The sequence below is a fragment of the Rhinichthys klamathensis genome, unplaced genomic scaffold, assembly GCF_029890125.1.
Source record: "Rhinichthys klamathensis goyatoka isolate OS25496 unplaced genomic scaffold, OSU_Roscu_1.1 h1tg000609l_1, whole genome shotgun sequence".
In the NCBI taxonomy this organism is placed as follows: Eukaryota; Metazoa; Chordata; class Actinopteri; order Cypriniformes; family Leuciscidae; genus Rhinichthys; species Rhinichthys klamathensis.
Genome location: NW_026607062.1, coordinates 228,945 through 244,468, shown reverse-complemented (window position 1 = coordinate 244,468; position 15,524 = coordinate 228,945). Strand labels below are relative to the sequence as shown.

Below are 15,524 nucleotides of genomic sequence, written 5' to 3'. Positions count from 1 at the left end.
TTCCTCTCTGGAATATAAAAAGATGTTTTTTTAAAAAGCCTCAAAACACATTCAAAACATTCCCCTATACAAAGAAAGTTAATGGGGTCCAATGTTATTTTGGACCCCATTGACTTTCATTATTGGATAAAAACAGTTGCAACGTTATTCAAAATATCTTTTATATTCCACAGAAAAAAAAACCTGTCATACAGGTTTAGAACGACATGAAGGTAAGCAAATGACAATTGATTTTTTTATGGGTGAACTATCCTTTTAATGCAAATGTCAGTAGAGGACCTTATCAGCGGCAATTGCATCTTATCAAATAGTTTTGTTTTTTAAACTCTCATCTAAACCATTAAAAAACCACTCACTGCACACGTTCCAAAGACAGGCCAGTACTTTCATGTCACAAAACAAATGAACACAGAAATCTGAAGGCGGCTCTCACACTTCTGCACATTTTTTCCCTTAGGTTTTTTTCACAATGGACAATGGACTGCAAAAGCATCTTAATGAGCTCTTAAACTGTCCCACAGCTGTCTTCATCAATCATTCATGCACAAACACACGCACAAATTTACAGAGATGCGCCCTTCAATGCCACCCTCTAATCCTGCCATCCCACACTTCAATTATTTATCCATCACCCAGCCTGGCTTTCTGGCACTTTCTTTGTGATTACGACACTTGTCTCTGCGGCGTGCCGTGACTATGTTAGACAGTGCAGTAAAGCGGTGCTCTGACCATGTTGAACCAACCTGGATTAAATGCACTGTTACACAGGGAGCTCAAATAGGTTTGATTTCAGAAGCTGCCTCGAAAGAATGCAAGAGAATAAAATGTATGTAAACTGAGGTTACTGCTTTTTCCTGTATTAAACAGGAAGGTCCCAGGTGGCTGGCATACAGAATGCCATCGAGGTGCAGGCTGTGACTTAGTGTGGATGGTTAAAATGCCAAGGGCAAGGGTTTCATTACAGCTATGCTAATCCTTCAATGCTAAATCCTGTTCAGATAGCCTAGCCTTTAATAAATACAACATCAAATGTCACTATCAATCCTCTTCACCTATATCCCCATTTTCTGCTCCCTATTTCACCTTTTCATCTATATTTAAAAAGAAGAGAAGCCCACCGGGACTTGATTGCAGCTCACCAATTCAAATAGCAACTGGCCTTATCGGTGTCTGCCAGTTGAAACACTTAAAAGGGAGTGTAATGTCAGAAGAGATTCATAATCAAGGGTACTGCATTCTGGATCACTGAGGCTTTGAGTTTCTGTTAGATAAGAGAAGCATTTCGCTCAAAGCCAATACACTGACTACATGACTTATGGGAACAAAGATCCTCTGCGTCAATCAGCCATAACAAAAAAAAGACCCAGGCTCATCTGCTATTCCTCACTGAGGTTACAAGATGTAATATCGCAGGCCTAAATAAGAGTTGTACCCTAAAGGCTCATTCACAAGAACCTAGAACAAGGGGTCACCGACCTTTTGACATCAAGATCTATTTTTAAATGGTCATATCATCCCCTGGAAAAACTCGACACCGTTTTTCCCAGCATGCACCACCACATGTATAAATCATGCAAATTACTGCTCACTGTTTACGGCTTTATTTGTTCTGGTAACAGAACATCTCCTCATTTATACAATGTATTATTCTAAGAGCAAACAGCGAAATAAAGTAGACTGAACTACATCACTGCCATGTGGGACTCACTAGTTTATTTTCACCGCAGTTTCTTATCTAGCTTATTTGGCCTCCATACTGCTCATAACTAAAAAGCTGTGTGAGAATCAGGATGAATTACTGTAGTATTTTGACATTCAAATGTGAGGTAATTTTACATTGTTAACAAACAGATATAATATAAATCTTCCTCACTCTTGAGCCAAAAATTCCCCTCATGTGACACCTGACCTACTGAGAAGAGCTGAGGGAAGAAAGGATTGAGGTACTGTAAGCATCTACTTACGCAAAAAAAAAACTCAAAACAAGACCAGAAATGTGTGAAGTTTGAAGTTGGTATGGAGTAAAAAAAAATAAAAAATTAGAGCGAAAGGTTTTGCAGTGTCCATTAAAGGTGCAGTAATCGAAAATTTTAAAAAACACTGTTGAAAGTGGATCGGACCGAGCACTACAACAAACTTGTGCATTCATGATGGGGGAGAAGAGAGGGAGCAAGAGGGTGATTTGAAGAAAGACCGTAGAAAAATACTTTTCTTTGGCTTACAAAAGGGAAAAGGGCAGAATAATATCAATGGAAATAAAGGGTTATGATCAGGCAAGAACTTAAGGCCTGAAAACAGATGCCGAGGTTGCATTGTTTCAGCTCCATATGCGAGTAACATTGGTTTTGAGTGTCATTAGCTACGTTTACATGGACATGTTTTGCTTCGATCTTCGATCATTCCGATTGATGAATCCGAACGTAGTGTTTACATGAACGCTAAAAAAGTGATCGGGTTGATGTGCTCATCAACAGTGGCTTCCTGCTAGTGTCTTTGACGAGCAGCAGTGTATTCTGGGTAAAGTTCACATTTATTAATAATGGTCTCATGAACGGCACCTGCTCCCAGTCTTTTGACCTGACCAACCTCTTCAGACTCTCTTCAAAGCCATGGATCTCAATTACAACAACAAAAATCAATAGCAAGAAAACCTCTTCATTACCCAATAACACAGTTTAGTCTTGGAACAATTTTGCTAGGAGACTGGTAAGCATGAAGAAAGTCCTAGAGAATTCCATAAAAAAAAGCAATGCAATTTGAAAATTTGACATACTTTATACTCTGAACACCTTAGAAACCCCCAAGAAACACTCTAGTAACCAATCAGAATACATTTACTGAACAGTTTACATTACTGTGTAGCCTATACTTCAAAATGATACCAACTCTACACATCAAATATCTGCTGAGTGCGGCGACATGCTGTTTGGTGAGATTCATTGTCTAACCTTTAAGAAAATGTGTGTGTGTGCTATCTTTTTAGACAATAAACCATTAAATAAATCAAAAACCAGGTGCTCTTTTGAGAAGGTGAATTGAAAGTACAGGTGTATCTTTCTATTATTCCGAGGAGCCTTCAATCCAAATCTTTACGCCTAATGCGTGAGGCTTGGCTCATAACGGATTCACAAGAAGTGGTCAGTGCACACCCATAATATGAATAGGTCTTCATGCCATTTTCATAGAATGGCTGCCTTTGAAATGGCCGCCTTCATTATGCTTGTGAAATAACACCTTGGCAAGTAGAGCTCTGGCTCTTTTTAACTGCAAATGATGTGATTATTTCGGCATACAATAACCTTCATACATCCTTATGCTAATGTAGCCCAATAGCGGATTGTCCAGACAAAACTGCGTAGTGCAACAATATCAGCATCTGTTCTTATTCTAAGCCTAAGCACCACAACAACCGAGGATGCCGATTCTAATCTCATAGTGAAATTAAAGGGATGGTCCACATATGGAAATTAAAGAATGTTGGTCACCAGTTTCAGTTCCCATAGGTGTGTTCGACTTCATTCAGTGGTGTGCAGACCAATTGGCATTTGACTTGAAGCAGTGCATGCAGGTTAAAAATATTTTAAGCGGCAAATCTCGCCGATCAGTCTGTGTAGTGCTACATGAAGTCAAACACACCTATTGACTTCAATTGTATTTTTTGTCAATATAAATGGAAGTCAATGGGAACCAAAGCTTTTTCTAAATATTCTCATTCTTCAAAATATCTACTTTTATGTTTCACAGAACAAAGAGAGTCGTGCAGGTTTAGAATAACAAGAGGATGAGTAAAAAATGACGTGGACTATCCTTTAATTTTGATAGCTTGCCTATTAGGTGAAAGAGTTTCCTATTATGCCCTTTTATGAAGTCTTGATTTTGTTTTTGGGGTGTCCTAGAATATGTTTTCACGCTTGATAGTTCAAAAAACCAATTTTCACATATTTTACATTATAGCTCCCCTTTCCCCAGTCTGGCTCGAACACGCCGATTTCGATAAAGCCCCTCTTTCCGAAATACAAAATGTGCTGTGATTGGTTAGCTGGCCCAGTGTGTTGTGATTGGCACCGTTTAGCAAGTGTTCGGGAAATGTCGCTCTATGTTCGTCAACCTTAGGAAGGTCAAACAAATGAGTTTTGGAAAAGGGGTGGGAAAAACAGCATCTCTTCGACATAGCCACAACAGTGTTTTCTTTAAAACAGCTCAGCCAGGCCTCGCACTTTTTTAGCGTATTCCGTGGGCGGAGATTATTTAAATGAGTAACATTGTGACTTCATAAGAGTCGCAAAAATCTTTTTGTAGTCCAGACGAGTCGTTCGTTGTAGTTCTTGAAAAGGGGATTCTGTTAAATAAAATATCTCCCTTTGGAGTGGACTTTTTGGACTTTTTTATGCTCAAACAGCAACATTATAGACTAACTAAAGTTGAAAAAGTGAAAAGGCATAATAGGACCCCTTTAATATGGTACAATAATTGATTAGATTATTATAAATATTCATATGAGGAATTATAAAGTAATGCACCTTGTCTATACCAGCCGATCCACATACAGTATATTGTAAAACAAAGATTAGGATGCTAGCTCCACCCCCATCCTGAATGCCCTTCATATTGGAGCGTTCCGCCGGGATACATCATCATGTCGTGACAACACTTCAAGGCCCCACCAGATTAATAACTAAATGACTCTTTTTGTGTGCAAACAAACAATCAAAGGGTGAGAAAAACATTGCCAGAGATGCTAAAGCCCTGAAATATAGCCATTTGGGGATGAAGACAGGAGCTGACACGCCCAAAACAGTAAGGATAAAACATGAGACCTTCCTCTGACCTCAAATGAAACTGTATAATTGCTTACTCAAGGGTTTAATTCAGTGCGGTGACTTCCTTGAACACCCCTAAACCAGTGCAAGGGAATATCTGAAAGTGGATCCAAATCCCTGCCACTTCCCCAAATCCCTTTCAACAAATAGTGTACAAATTCAGGATTCTATTTCAATACCAAATTCATGCATGTGCTCGCTAGTCCCAAAAGCCAGATAGGAGTCTTTAGCTGGATGCAGCATCTGAGGATAAAGAGGGAAACATAAATTGATTGTGTCAAGCACCAAACAATATTTGCAGATTATATTATGTGCAGAGGCAAAATGCTGTTCATTTGAAGGATGGCGAACTCTATTATCTGTCATAAACTAATTGGTTAAGTGTAGAAAATACCACAAATAAGAAATAAGTTCAACAGAGCTTGAAAGAAATAATTAACAGAGCTATCAGAATTCACACAAACACACAAGGACAAACCTGCTCACACACATAAGCAAAAACACAAGAACAAAGCAATAATGGGGCACCAGTCCTTTCCGTCTGCTTGTGTGAAGTGGTAATAAGGAGCATATCAAGTTACTGTACTGCTGTTTTATAATAAGTAATCTCAATGCATCTGTCTATCTACTACAGTACCAGAACGCATAGCTATTCTTCAGCGTTTCCATACCGCTCGGTTTTATCATTACCCTCGCTTCATTTTCATGCTAAATAAAATATGGGGAGAGACGTTTCTATTTGAGCCAAAAATGGCCACTGTAGCGCAGACTATGGATGACAGTAATTAATTACAGCTGAATATGGTATGATAATAGGCCTGACTGATATAATTAGCTTCAAGAGGCCCCAAAGTATATTTCTGCCCATGCACCTGGTTCATCCTTTATACCTGTAATTAAAAAAAGATCATTTGGGAAAGATTTGCTTTGTTGCCTTTGATTAGATCTAGCAACGTTCATCATGTTTTTGTCATGGTCTCTTCAACAGGACACGGTAGCGGAAAACCACATGAAAATTTGAAATGGTGGTTGACTAATTTTTCCAATGCAAAGGTTGCAAGGAGGCCTGACCAAGAAAATTGAGTTGCTGAAATCCCCACACTGTTCTGTGACTACTTAAACTCCAGAACTCTGGTACAACCCAATTAGCATAAGTCTGAATATTAAAAGTGCCTGCTGAATGGAAAATAATTTACTTTCATTCACAAGTATCATAATCATGCAATATTTAATTCATTACAGTAAGTCTTTTTGATCGTAAATTGGCCTATCGATTGCCTATTTTATACACAGTATAAAAAAAAAGCTAAAATAAAAATGCTAGGCGTTCAAAAAAGCTCAAATAAAAATTATAGGTGTTCAAACAACATCATTATTATTAGAGTTTAGCTCTCTAGTACGGGAACTTTGTGTGTGTTCTTGTAATGGAATATATTTTTTAACTCAAGTCACTTGGGTCGCACTGTTATATATTGCCTCCGTTCAGACAGATCTGTGGCTACCTGCAAATCATAGGCTCAGTTGCCTCGAAACAAAATGAACAAAGCTTCAGTGGTTCCCAAGTCAGCTATGTTTTCCTGAAATGAGCGGGTAGGAAAATTGCCTGAGCCTTAGCTGTAAACATGAAAGTGAGACATAAATCTTGTGTAAAATATTTGTCAGTTATCTTCTGCTAGAAAACTCCACTTGATACAAATGCCTCAGCACGCCAGACTCCAATACTGTCAGGCTAATTTATTCTTTCGGTTATATATTCCATTTCTGACATAGTGAGCCCATAGCAGTCTTGAGTGAGAAATCTCTTCTGTCGGCATCAAGCTGCAATCAACAAACCTACACGGGCCACTGACTAAATAATTTATGCCCGTTTCAAAATGACAAAATGAGCAGACAAAGAAAGGTTAAAAGGTCCATGCACTGTTCAGTCATAAAAGGACATCGATAATAGAACCAAGGTAGACAAGTGAAACTGACAGTGATTTAAAGGGCATCTGAGGTCAGCACAGAGCTGGTGACACTTGAAATGTGACAGGAGAAATAAACATCCCTCTGTATCCATCCCTCTGCCTGATTAATTCACCATTCCAATGTACAGAACTGTTACAAGGATCTCTCTCTTCCCTAATTATTATAAGTACGTCCATTTATTTACATCGAAATCTTTGTAACATAAATGTCTTTACTGTCACTTTCGATCAACCTATTGTGTCCTCGCTAAACAAAAGTATTAATTGAATGATAGTGTATATCTTTCATTATATTATATATTTAGCAACATTTCTCAGAAGAAAATGTAAATGCACTGACAGCTAGGCTTGCACATGCCAGAGATGAGGAATAGCATGGGAAAAGATACAATACTGACTGGTTGATGACTTTCATCTGGGCTTATATTGGAAGTACAGCTTTCCATTCTAATTGTTGTTTTGGGGGGGAATTGGCAGATACGTGTCTGCAGAGGCATACAAACAAAATCCACATATCTCGCTAGATAAAGCTGCCCTGGGAACCGTCATAAGAAACAAGATCCAAAGAATATTACGTTTATATATTAGAATAAAGCCTTGAAGGTTGCCAGAGAAGTCAAATGCACAGAACAACTCTAATACACAACTGCCCCAACAGAATTGTTGATAAGCGTGTCAGATTCTCACTTATTTTTCTGCACTTATTTGAAAGGGTCAGTGGATGTCAGCGACACAGACTAACCTGGAGGCATTTTGTCTCATTATATTACATCAGAAACAAATAATAACCTCCATACAGTCAATACGCTTGATTTTAAAGCATTTTCTCTGCCAAGAATCAGAAAAAAATAAGAGTAAAAGACAACCTACTGGTAGTGGACATTAGTGTTGAGGAAAGTTACTTTTAAAAGTAATGCGTTACACTACTTTTGTATTATTTTTTCCTCACCAGGTCTGGGCTTACTCGTTTGTTTTTTTATTTTAAAAAAGTTCTATTCTTCGCAAATGTAAAGGCTCTTTCACACCAAAAGTGAAATGAATAAGCCTCAGGCTGAAGGAAATGCAAATTCACACCTGTACAGTAGAGGGTGCAGCTAAACAAATAAAATAAAATAAATAAAAATAAATAATTTATATATAAACTTTCAGCTGTGCTGTCATTCTGGATTGGAGAAGCATAAGATGCAGGAGGAGACAGTTAAACACTCTTACTTCAATAAAAACTAAAAAATTAAACACAAATGTGATGTTCATCTAAATTCATTTTTGTTTAGTATGGTTGATCTGGACCATCGAAGATCAGCAGCAAAGACATTGGTTAAAGAGATTAAATACAAAGTATATTTGTGTTATTTACATATTTATTTCTTGCAGGTGTTTGCATTTCAATGTTTTTATTCATTTTGAGGAATACTGAATCTGTTTTTGTGGCAGTGAGTTAAGTAAATGCATGCAGGTGTCAGTCAGTAAATTGGAAAACAAAGTAACTTGCGTTAGCTATTTGAAAAAAGTAACTATAATCACACATTGTAATGATGTTCATCCCTTGGGGCTTCGCATGCTCTCCTTAATAGGTAAATTCATCAAATTCAGTCCTGTCTCGCTGCGCATCCAGGTTAATTGTGTCTGTTTACACATGCATGCGCTCTATTCTCATCTTAAACCAGAACAAAACTCAGATGAGATGAGTACCAAGACACAACATCCACTACAACAGTATACAAAAGAGCACAGTCAGCCATCACGACATGGGTCACAGCGAGAGAGAAGGACTGTGGACTCATTTTCTTCCAGAAGAGAGACTTCCATGCCATCACTCTAGACTGGGTGTTTGTTTGTTTCTATACAGAAGAATGACAATCACTATGAACTCATGCTCATGCCCTAGGGACACTGGACATTTCTTCCATGTGCCTAGAGCATATTGTGAGCCATCTGGTGCCCGTCTCATATCCCTGTGAGGTAGTAAGCGACCAGAGGAACAGCAAGCTATCAATCAAACAGACAATGAAATCATCTCATTGCAGGTCAGTGGTCTCCATCCAATATAAGTTCCACACCGATCCGACTGACAGCTGTAGTCAAAACTAGACATTTTTTCTTCTTGTACACCACACCCACATCTTAAGTGCCCCATGTCATAACAGGAAGTACTAAGATCCGCTGATGTACATTAAAGAACTGTACAGCCTAAAAAAAAAGCCTTTTTATTCATAAACATTGGAGTCCAAAACTGGTCTGTTATCATCAACATATTACCTGTAATGCTATTTATTAAATGTATAGAGAACACTGCAAAACTTGGTTTGACTTCCAGTACAAATATCTAAAAATGTTCTCACTTGTTTTTAAATTGTTTATACTTAAAACAAGTGCATACACTCATTACATGTATTCTCAACATTCTCAGAAAATAAGTCTTAATATCTTATGGTTTGCTGCTCTTCAAGTAAACTTGTCTTGTTTCAAGGAATTTTTAAATTTTAACTGTAATCTCATTAAGTGTAATAATATCAGTGGTGTACTTCTCAGTGCCATGGATTCTTCACAAAAACATTTTATTTAGATATACTCAACAAAGGGTATCCAAAGAGTGATTAGTATCAAATTTGTTTGCGTCTCATTAGCTTAATCTAAAGGTGCACACTCCACCACAATGTTTCTCTAGCAATTTGGCAATGACTCCAATCTCACTGCTGTTGGGCTCAATATCTCTGCGCCAACTTGAGCTGATTATCTCCACTCAGATAGAAACAAATCATTTGGCATCAAATACGCTTCACTTGGTTTTCCATAAAAGACTTAGTTGTAAGAGGTCCATGCCTAACCGGTCAAGCAGAAAGATGTCACAAAGCAAGTACAGTAAATAAGAACAGTTTCTTCAGAAAAAAAGGGTTGTTATAAAGTTATTATGGGCTTTATGACTTGATAGAGATGTTTGGGAATGCTAGCACTATGAAATTCATCACTCCCTGACAGTTATTTTCTCCTCCGAGATCAGAATTCGTCTTAAACGCCACATGATCCAATACGGCAAACTGGCATGCAAATGTAAGTCTTTTTCTCTTATGAAACGTTTATAACTTTAAAGGTAGGCCATTTTTTTTACAAACACTTTGATATACTGGTTGAAACTCTCTTCACATCCTGATAGTAATCAATAATGAAGTGGTCTAAATTTATATATATATATATATATATATATATATTTTACATATATTTTCTGTGGAAGTCTCAGGACCAAAACATTTTCACCCAATCATTGCATTCAGTCCGAATGCATGTCATTACCGTAATTACGAGACGTTCAATTATATGAATTGGCAGTAAGTAAGAGCTCTGAAATTCATTTACGTTCATTATTATTGTAATGTTATGTGCTTTGAGACATAAGATAATTTAACGTCGCCTCACGTCTGACGCTTTGCAGAATCTGCTGTGTGCGTTAATGTGTTTTGAAGGAGGCACGGCTTTGGGAGCATTCTGAAGGGAGGGTGGGATCTTATGCTTTCAAAGCTTGCTCGCTATTGCTAGCCTCTCCGAAATTGCCCATCACAGCTTTAAATGTAGGAGCAGAGGTTTACCAAAATAGCCATAGTTGGGATAAGAAATGCACAGCCATTAATTCTTTGCATTATAAAGGAACATTTCATGTTTTCTATATGCTTCCAAGCAGACACTTTCACATAGATCAGGCAACTTCTATTTATTAAAAGTGACCAAAGGGTCAGGGAGGGAATGAAATATTCTATACACAGAGAAGCTGAATAAATATCAAGGGATAACAATGCAGCAGCAAACAGACAAATAAACTCATTCAAATTCAAATCCAGTACTAAGCAATATTCATGACTCTGTGTCTGCCTTGCCCTCATTGTATATATATGCTGACCGAATTTTTTACGCTTTCAAGCATTAACTTGCTGACAAGACTTTAAAGATGGCAAATCCAAAGCATATCAAATTTAAAGGCAAAGCAGCAGTACCTTCCTGTAAGCAATCATGTTGGGTGAGTCGTCATCTGGGTCAGCCACGCCCACTGCACCTTGGTCCTGAGAGGCCTGAGCCATTCTTGGTCTCTTGATCTCTCTTTCTGTCTCTGTGGGGAAAGGACAGAACAGAAGACAGATCAGTCATACAGAATTCCAGTGTGCCACCCAGACAATTAATTAAATATCTACAGTTGTTAGTGTAAAAGTGAGCTAAAGCACAGGCAAATATTCTCAATGAAAATGTCTTCAATTTCAGTATGTTTCTCACAATACTTTCGAAGACTTGGAATAAAACAAATAAAGCCATCGACTAATGTATGATGCTTTTTATCTCTTTTGGAGCTTCATTGGTTCATATTCACTTTCATAGTGTGAAAAAACAACAACATTTGGACATGCATAACTCATAAAAAATGTGTTCCACTAAGGAAAGAAAGTCACGCATCAGGGTTTATTGTTGTCAGGGGTCTCAAATCTTGTTCACTTTCATGCATTCAATTCGAACATGTTGATGATACAGAACCAATGACATTCTTGCAGAGTTTCTTGTTCTCCTCCTTATGTGTTGTACTTGTACAGTATGTGTCAGATTTCAATGGGAGGGGGAATTTTCAATAAACTATGACTTAAATTTCAGACTATTAGTCGCACAAAGTTCAGATGGCTTCAGAAAATTCAGAATATAGCAGACAATTCATGTGAACCTCCTTTTTTTGACCTTATATTTAATGTAAGAGCAGTCACGGCCTTTTGTATCTCAAATGTGCGCGGCTTCCGGTATCGTTCACTTCCAGTTATTATAGCTGTACAAGTACAGTGTGCTATGGTGTTTGATAGGCTATGATAGTCACAAGGGCTGTGCCAAGTGTGCAACCACACAGGGCCTCGCGCCAAAATAAAGTGACAGCTGAATTGATGACGTAAAGCCAATAGGCTAGTTTAAGTTCATGTTTTTGTCCTGCGAAAGACTATAATGGCTAAAAGTCAGAGCTAAGAGTGAGACTGTGTACCATGATGCTGTATTATTCTGCTACTTATCAGAAAATGGAAAAAAAAATCACTATTTTTTAAATAATTAAACGCTGTGATGTCGAAGTGGATATCATGGCTTTATATATGGACAGACACTTACCAAAATCAAGTGAGTTACAAGGTTTTTGACCATAGAACGGCCGCATCTGAGGCAGTAAGTGTATCGCATTACGTTACAGATTATAAAGTTTATGTGGGCGCTCAGTTTTTTCTGTCATTTGGCCAAAAGCTCATGTTATCAAAAGACAGAAGTGCGACCCACAGACTATATAAGACTATTTAGTACTTGCTATGACTCCACGGCAAATAATAAACTTTACATTTATTAATAACCTTAACATATAGTGTTTATTCAGTAAAGAAAACGCTGTTCAAACAACAAGTCCTTTATTTATCCTTTCATTGCAAACAAGCAGAGACGGTCTAAAGGTACGCTGCACTTCTTTCAAGCATGAGTTAGGTTTAGTTACAAGTTGTTTTTAATAGGTTTCATTGGCTAAATATTTGCAAAAATAGTAAAGGGTTTCCAAAAATTTTTTTAAAAATTGAGCATGTGACTGTGATTCTTACGCATTCATCGTGTCAGTGAGCACGGTATCATGAATATCGTAGAGAATCAGTGATTAAATTAAATTATAATTTTGGCCACCTCTGACATGGGTCAAGGCATATTAGGCCTACCTGAAAAGTTCAAGTAACTAGCTAGAAATCTGTGTTCTTTCAAGGACGTGCATTTATTGCATGGAGAAAGAACAATGTAGGCCTAGCTATGTCTGAAATCGGTTCGGTTGAAAGTTTATCCACGGTTTATCTGTTGATCAGATGCACGTGAAAGTTGCGTTCATTACTATAACTCATTATAAAAGTTTATTATTATTGTTATTTATTATTATATCAGTTGTAGTGTGTTTCAATAACTCAATAAATAAATAAGACATTTGTTCTGGATACCGAAATTGTACTTAGGAAATTGTTTGGTCTCTAATTACCTTAAATCAGTAGGTTCACTAAGTGTCATATTATCATATGAAATGAATTTTAGCGTCTAATCGGTTGCACAGAAAGGGATTTATCGACCACTCATAATTGGAGTCCGCAGAGAAGACAATAGATCAGTTTTCAGTTTCAGATAATGGAGCAGGTATGACATACACATATTTATCTACAGCCTATGTTCCTGTCAAGAGCAATAATAAAGCAATAGCCTAGCATTTTAGTACTGCTATAATACAGGAATAAGCGTATTTTTAAAGCTGCAACCGTGGAGCGTTAAACGGACAAAAGAGAAGGTTTGAGTAACGCAATTTTAGAATATTCTTACTTTACATAATCAAATACAACCAACCACAGATAGCCTAAAACTGCACAGAAACCCAAACGCCGCTAAAAAGCAACACGAAAACCTTACTGGAAAACGTAATATAACAAAAAAATTAAACCCTAGGCCTACGGCCTATTTTAAGATGCCAAGCACAGAACATCATTTGCATCTTAAAAACTGTGGGAAAAGGTCTTTGTTACTAAAAAAAATGACAGACTGAAAGGATAAGAGGCTCCATGCTTTTCGTCGTCTTCGTCACAGACTGTAGCCTACTTCACTTCACTGCTGTGTGTCACCTGCACGAGTGTGTGTGCTAGAAAAGAAATACTCAAGGGTCTCCTAAAATGACCATTGGACTTATTAGTAACCCTGAATAGATTATGCTTTTCCACACTAGCCACATGATGAGCGCGAGCTTTAGGTTGATCACACAACAGCGAACCTAAAGGTAGAACTGTGGGCATGATTTCCCAGCGCCGCATTGCACTACAAACATGTGCAGCGATTTAAAAAAAGACAAACAGCTGCTTTCAGAGCGCAATTCCCCACTGGAACCCCGTCCCAATTCACATAGCACTCCACAGAGCGATGCCGAATATAGAGGCAGAAAACCCTGTCACTGAAAGACACGCTCGCACTCACTCCCGCGCGCGCACATACACACACACACACACACACACACACACACACAAGCGCGCACAGCAGGGAGCGCGAGGCGACAGGATGATTCACTTCAAACTCACCAGCACTTCGGGAGCCACTTGAATCCAGCGCTGGACATGACAATTGATCGTTCAGTGTTAGCGAACATTGGCACAAGTTTACAGTGACAGTCAGTCACACACACACACACACACACACACACACACACACACACACACACACAACTGATGACTGGAAGAGCGCATTACCTTAGTAGTCTAAGTACCGCCTCGTCCACTCCTCGGAGCTCGATTTCCCCTCCTTAGCAACCAGAAAAGAGCAGGTTCATGATCTAACTGGCTTGAAGAGACTGATGATGGTGGGGTGTTGGTGGGGGGAAGATGATGAAGAGAGAGACTCTAAGGAGCTGTGCAGCTGTGGAAAGCACTGGGTTCCTTCCACTCTGTCCGTGTCTCGCGCGCACTGGATCCCAGCGTGGGTGGTCGCTGCGTGGAGTGAAGTGCTCAGGTACAGTGTGAGGATCCTGGCATGTGTGCAAACTCAGTGTGAGAGTGTGTGTGTCAGAGGCAAGGAGGGAATGAGGGGAGGGAGGAGAACAGAGGGTGGGGGTTTGGGGGTGGAGTGTCTCCCTCTGTAGTTTCTGGCAAGCAATTCTGAAATATGTATGTTTATTAAGTGAGAGAATGCTTTTTGTAGGCATATCAATTGAGTAATCCCCTCTTATTTCTGCATTTCTCTCATTAGGACATCTTGCTAAAAATTAAGAGGATTAGGGTTTAAGAATAAATGATAATAAGCTCCAGCAGTTTATCAATTTATTCTTAAACCCTAATCCAGTAAGAAGGAACAGTAGTACAGGGGTCATTTTTGTCTTTATAACATTCCAAGTTGACCGTGTAACTTTTTGTGCCGAAAACAAGACCGTTATAATAAAATGGTCCCTTCACACATGAAATGAGCGACAAGAGTTGTTCACTGTGCTCTGGTGCTCACACACACACACACACACACACAAGCTGTGAGCAGCGAGTTTTGCGTTTGTGTTCAAACTCCCCCATTCTTCAAGAACAACCTCTGTGCAAAGCCTGCAACATGTGACATTTCACATAAAAGGTGCCGCTCAAACAGTGTCAGATTGAAATGATCAAGGATCCTTCAAAAGGACGTGCAGGTGCTAAACAGCCTAAATAACCTGGTTTGACATACCTTATCACATATTTCTTTAGTTGTTTAGAAATAATAGGATTATGATACCTGAAGAGATCGAGCTAACAGATCATTCTCGAGCCGCAGGAAAACAACGTCATGCAACACTGATTGGGTGTCACGCACAGTCTCAAGCCCATCACTAGCCCTGTCCTAACATCAAAGGAAGATGATTAAGAAAATATATTCATTTCATGCTTTTAAAGGAAAAAATATCTGGTATTATATAATGAAATATTAGTGTTTTTTTTTTTTTTTTTATCAGACTACACAACTAATTTTGAATGGCCAAGATGTCTTTCAGAGCTTCACAAGAACTGGAATCTCTTCTATCCCATATATACACACGGAACGGCACACATATCCTCTCACACCCAAACCACCCTTCTCTTTTTTTCCTACTGGCTCTTAATCGGCCTTCTGGCACAACAGAGACGATACATACCCACAGGGAATCCTGATAGAGTTCTGGGAGTCGGTCTTTATACTTTTTGTTATGTTTTCTTCTAGTTCTGACAAAATA

General features: G+C 38.5%; 1 protein-coding gene across 1 annotated transcript in view; it reads right to left on the bottom strand.

Moving 5' to 3' along the window:
- LOC130075911 (regulator of G-protein signaling 6-like) overlaps positions 1 to 14,371 on the bottom strand; it is a 57,515-nt gene extending 43,144 nt beyond the window's left edge. The window contains exons 1-2 of the mRNA XM_056240744.1: positions 14,049 to 14,371; positions 10,774 to 10,888 (exon numbers count right to left, since the gene is read on the bottom strand). Of these exons, the coding sequence (XP_056096719.1) occupies positions 10,774 to 10,857 (84 nt within the window). The 5' untranslated portion in view covers positions 10,858 to 10,888; positions 14,049 to 14,371. The remainder of the gene's footprint in view (positions 1 to 10,773; positions 10,889 to 14,048) is intronic.
- Between the last annotated feature and the right edge of the window lie 1,153 nt (positions 14,372 to 15,524).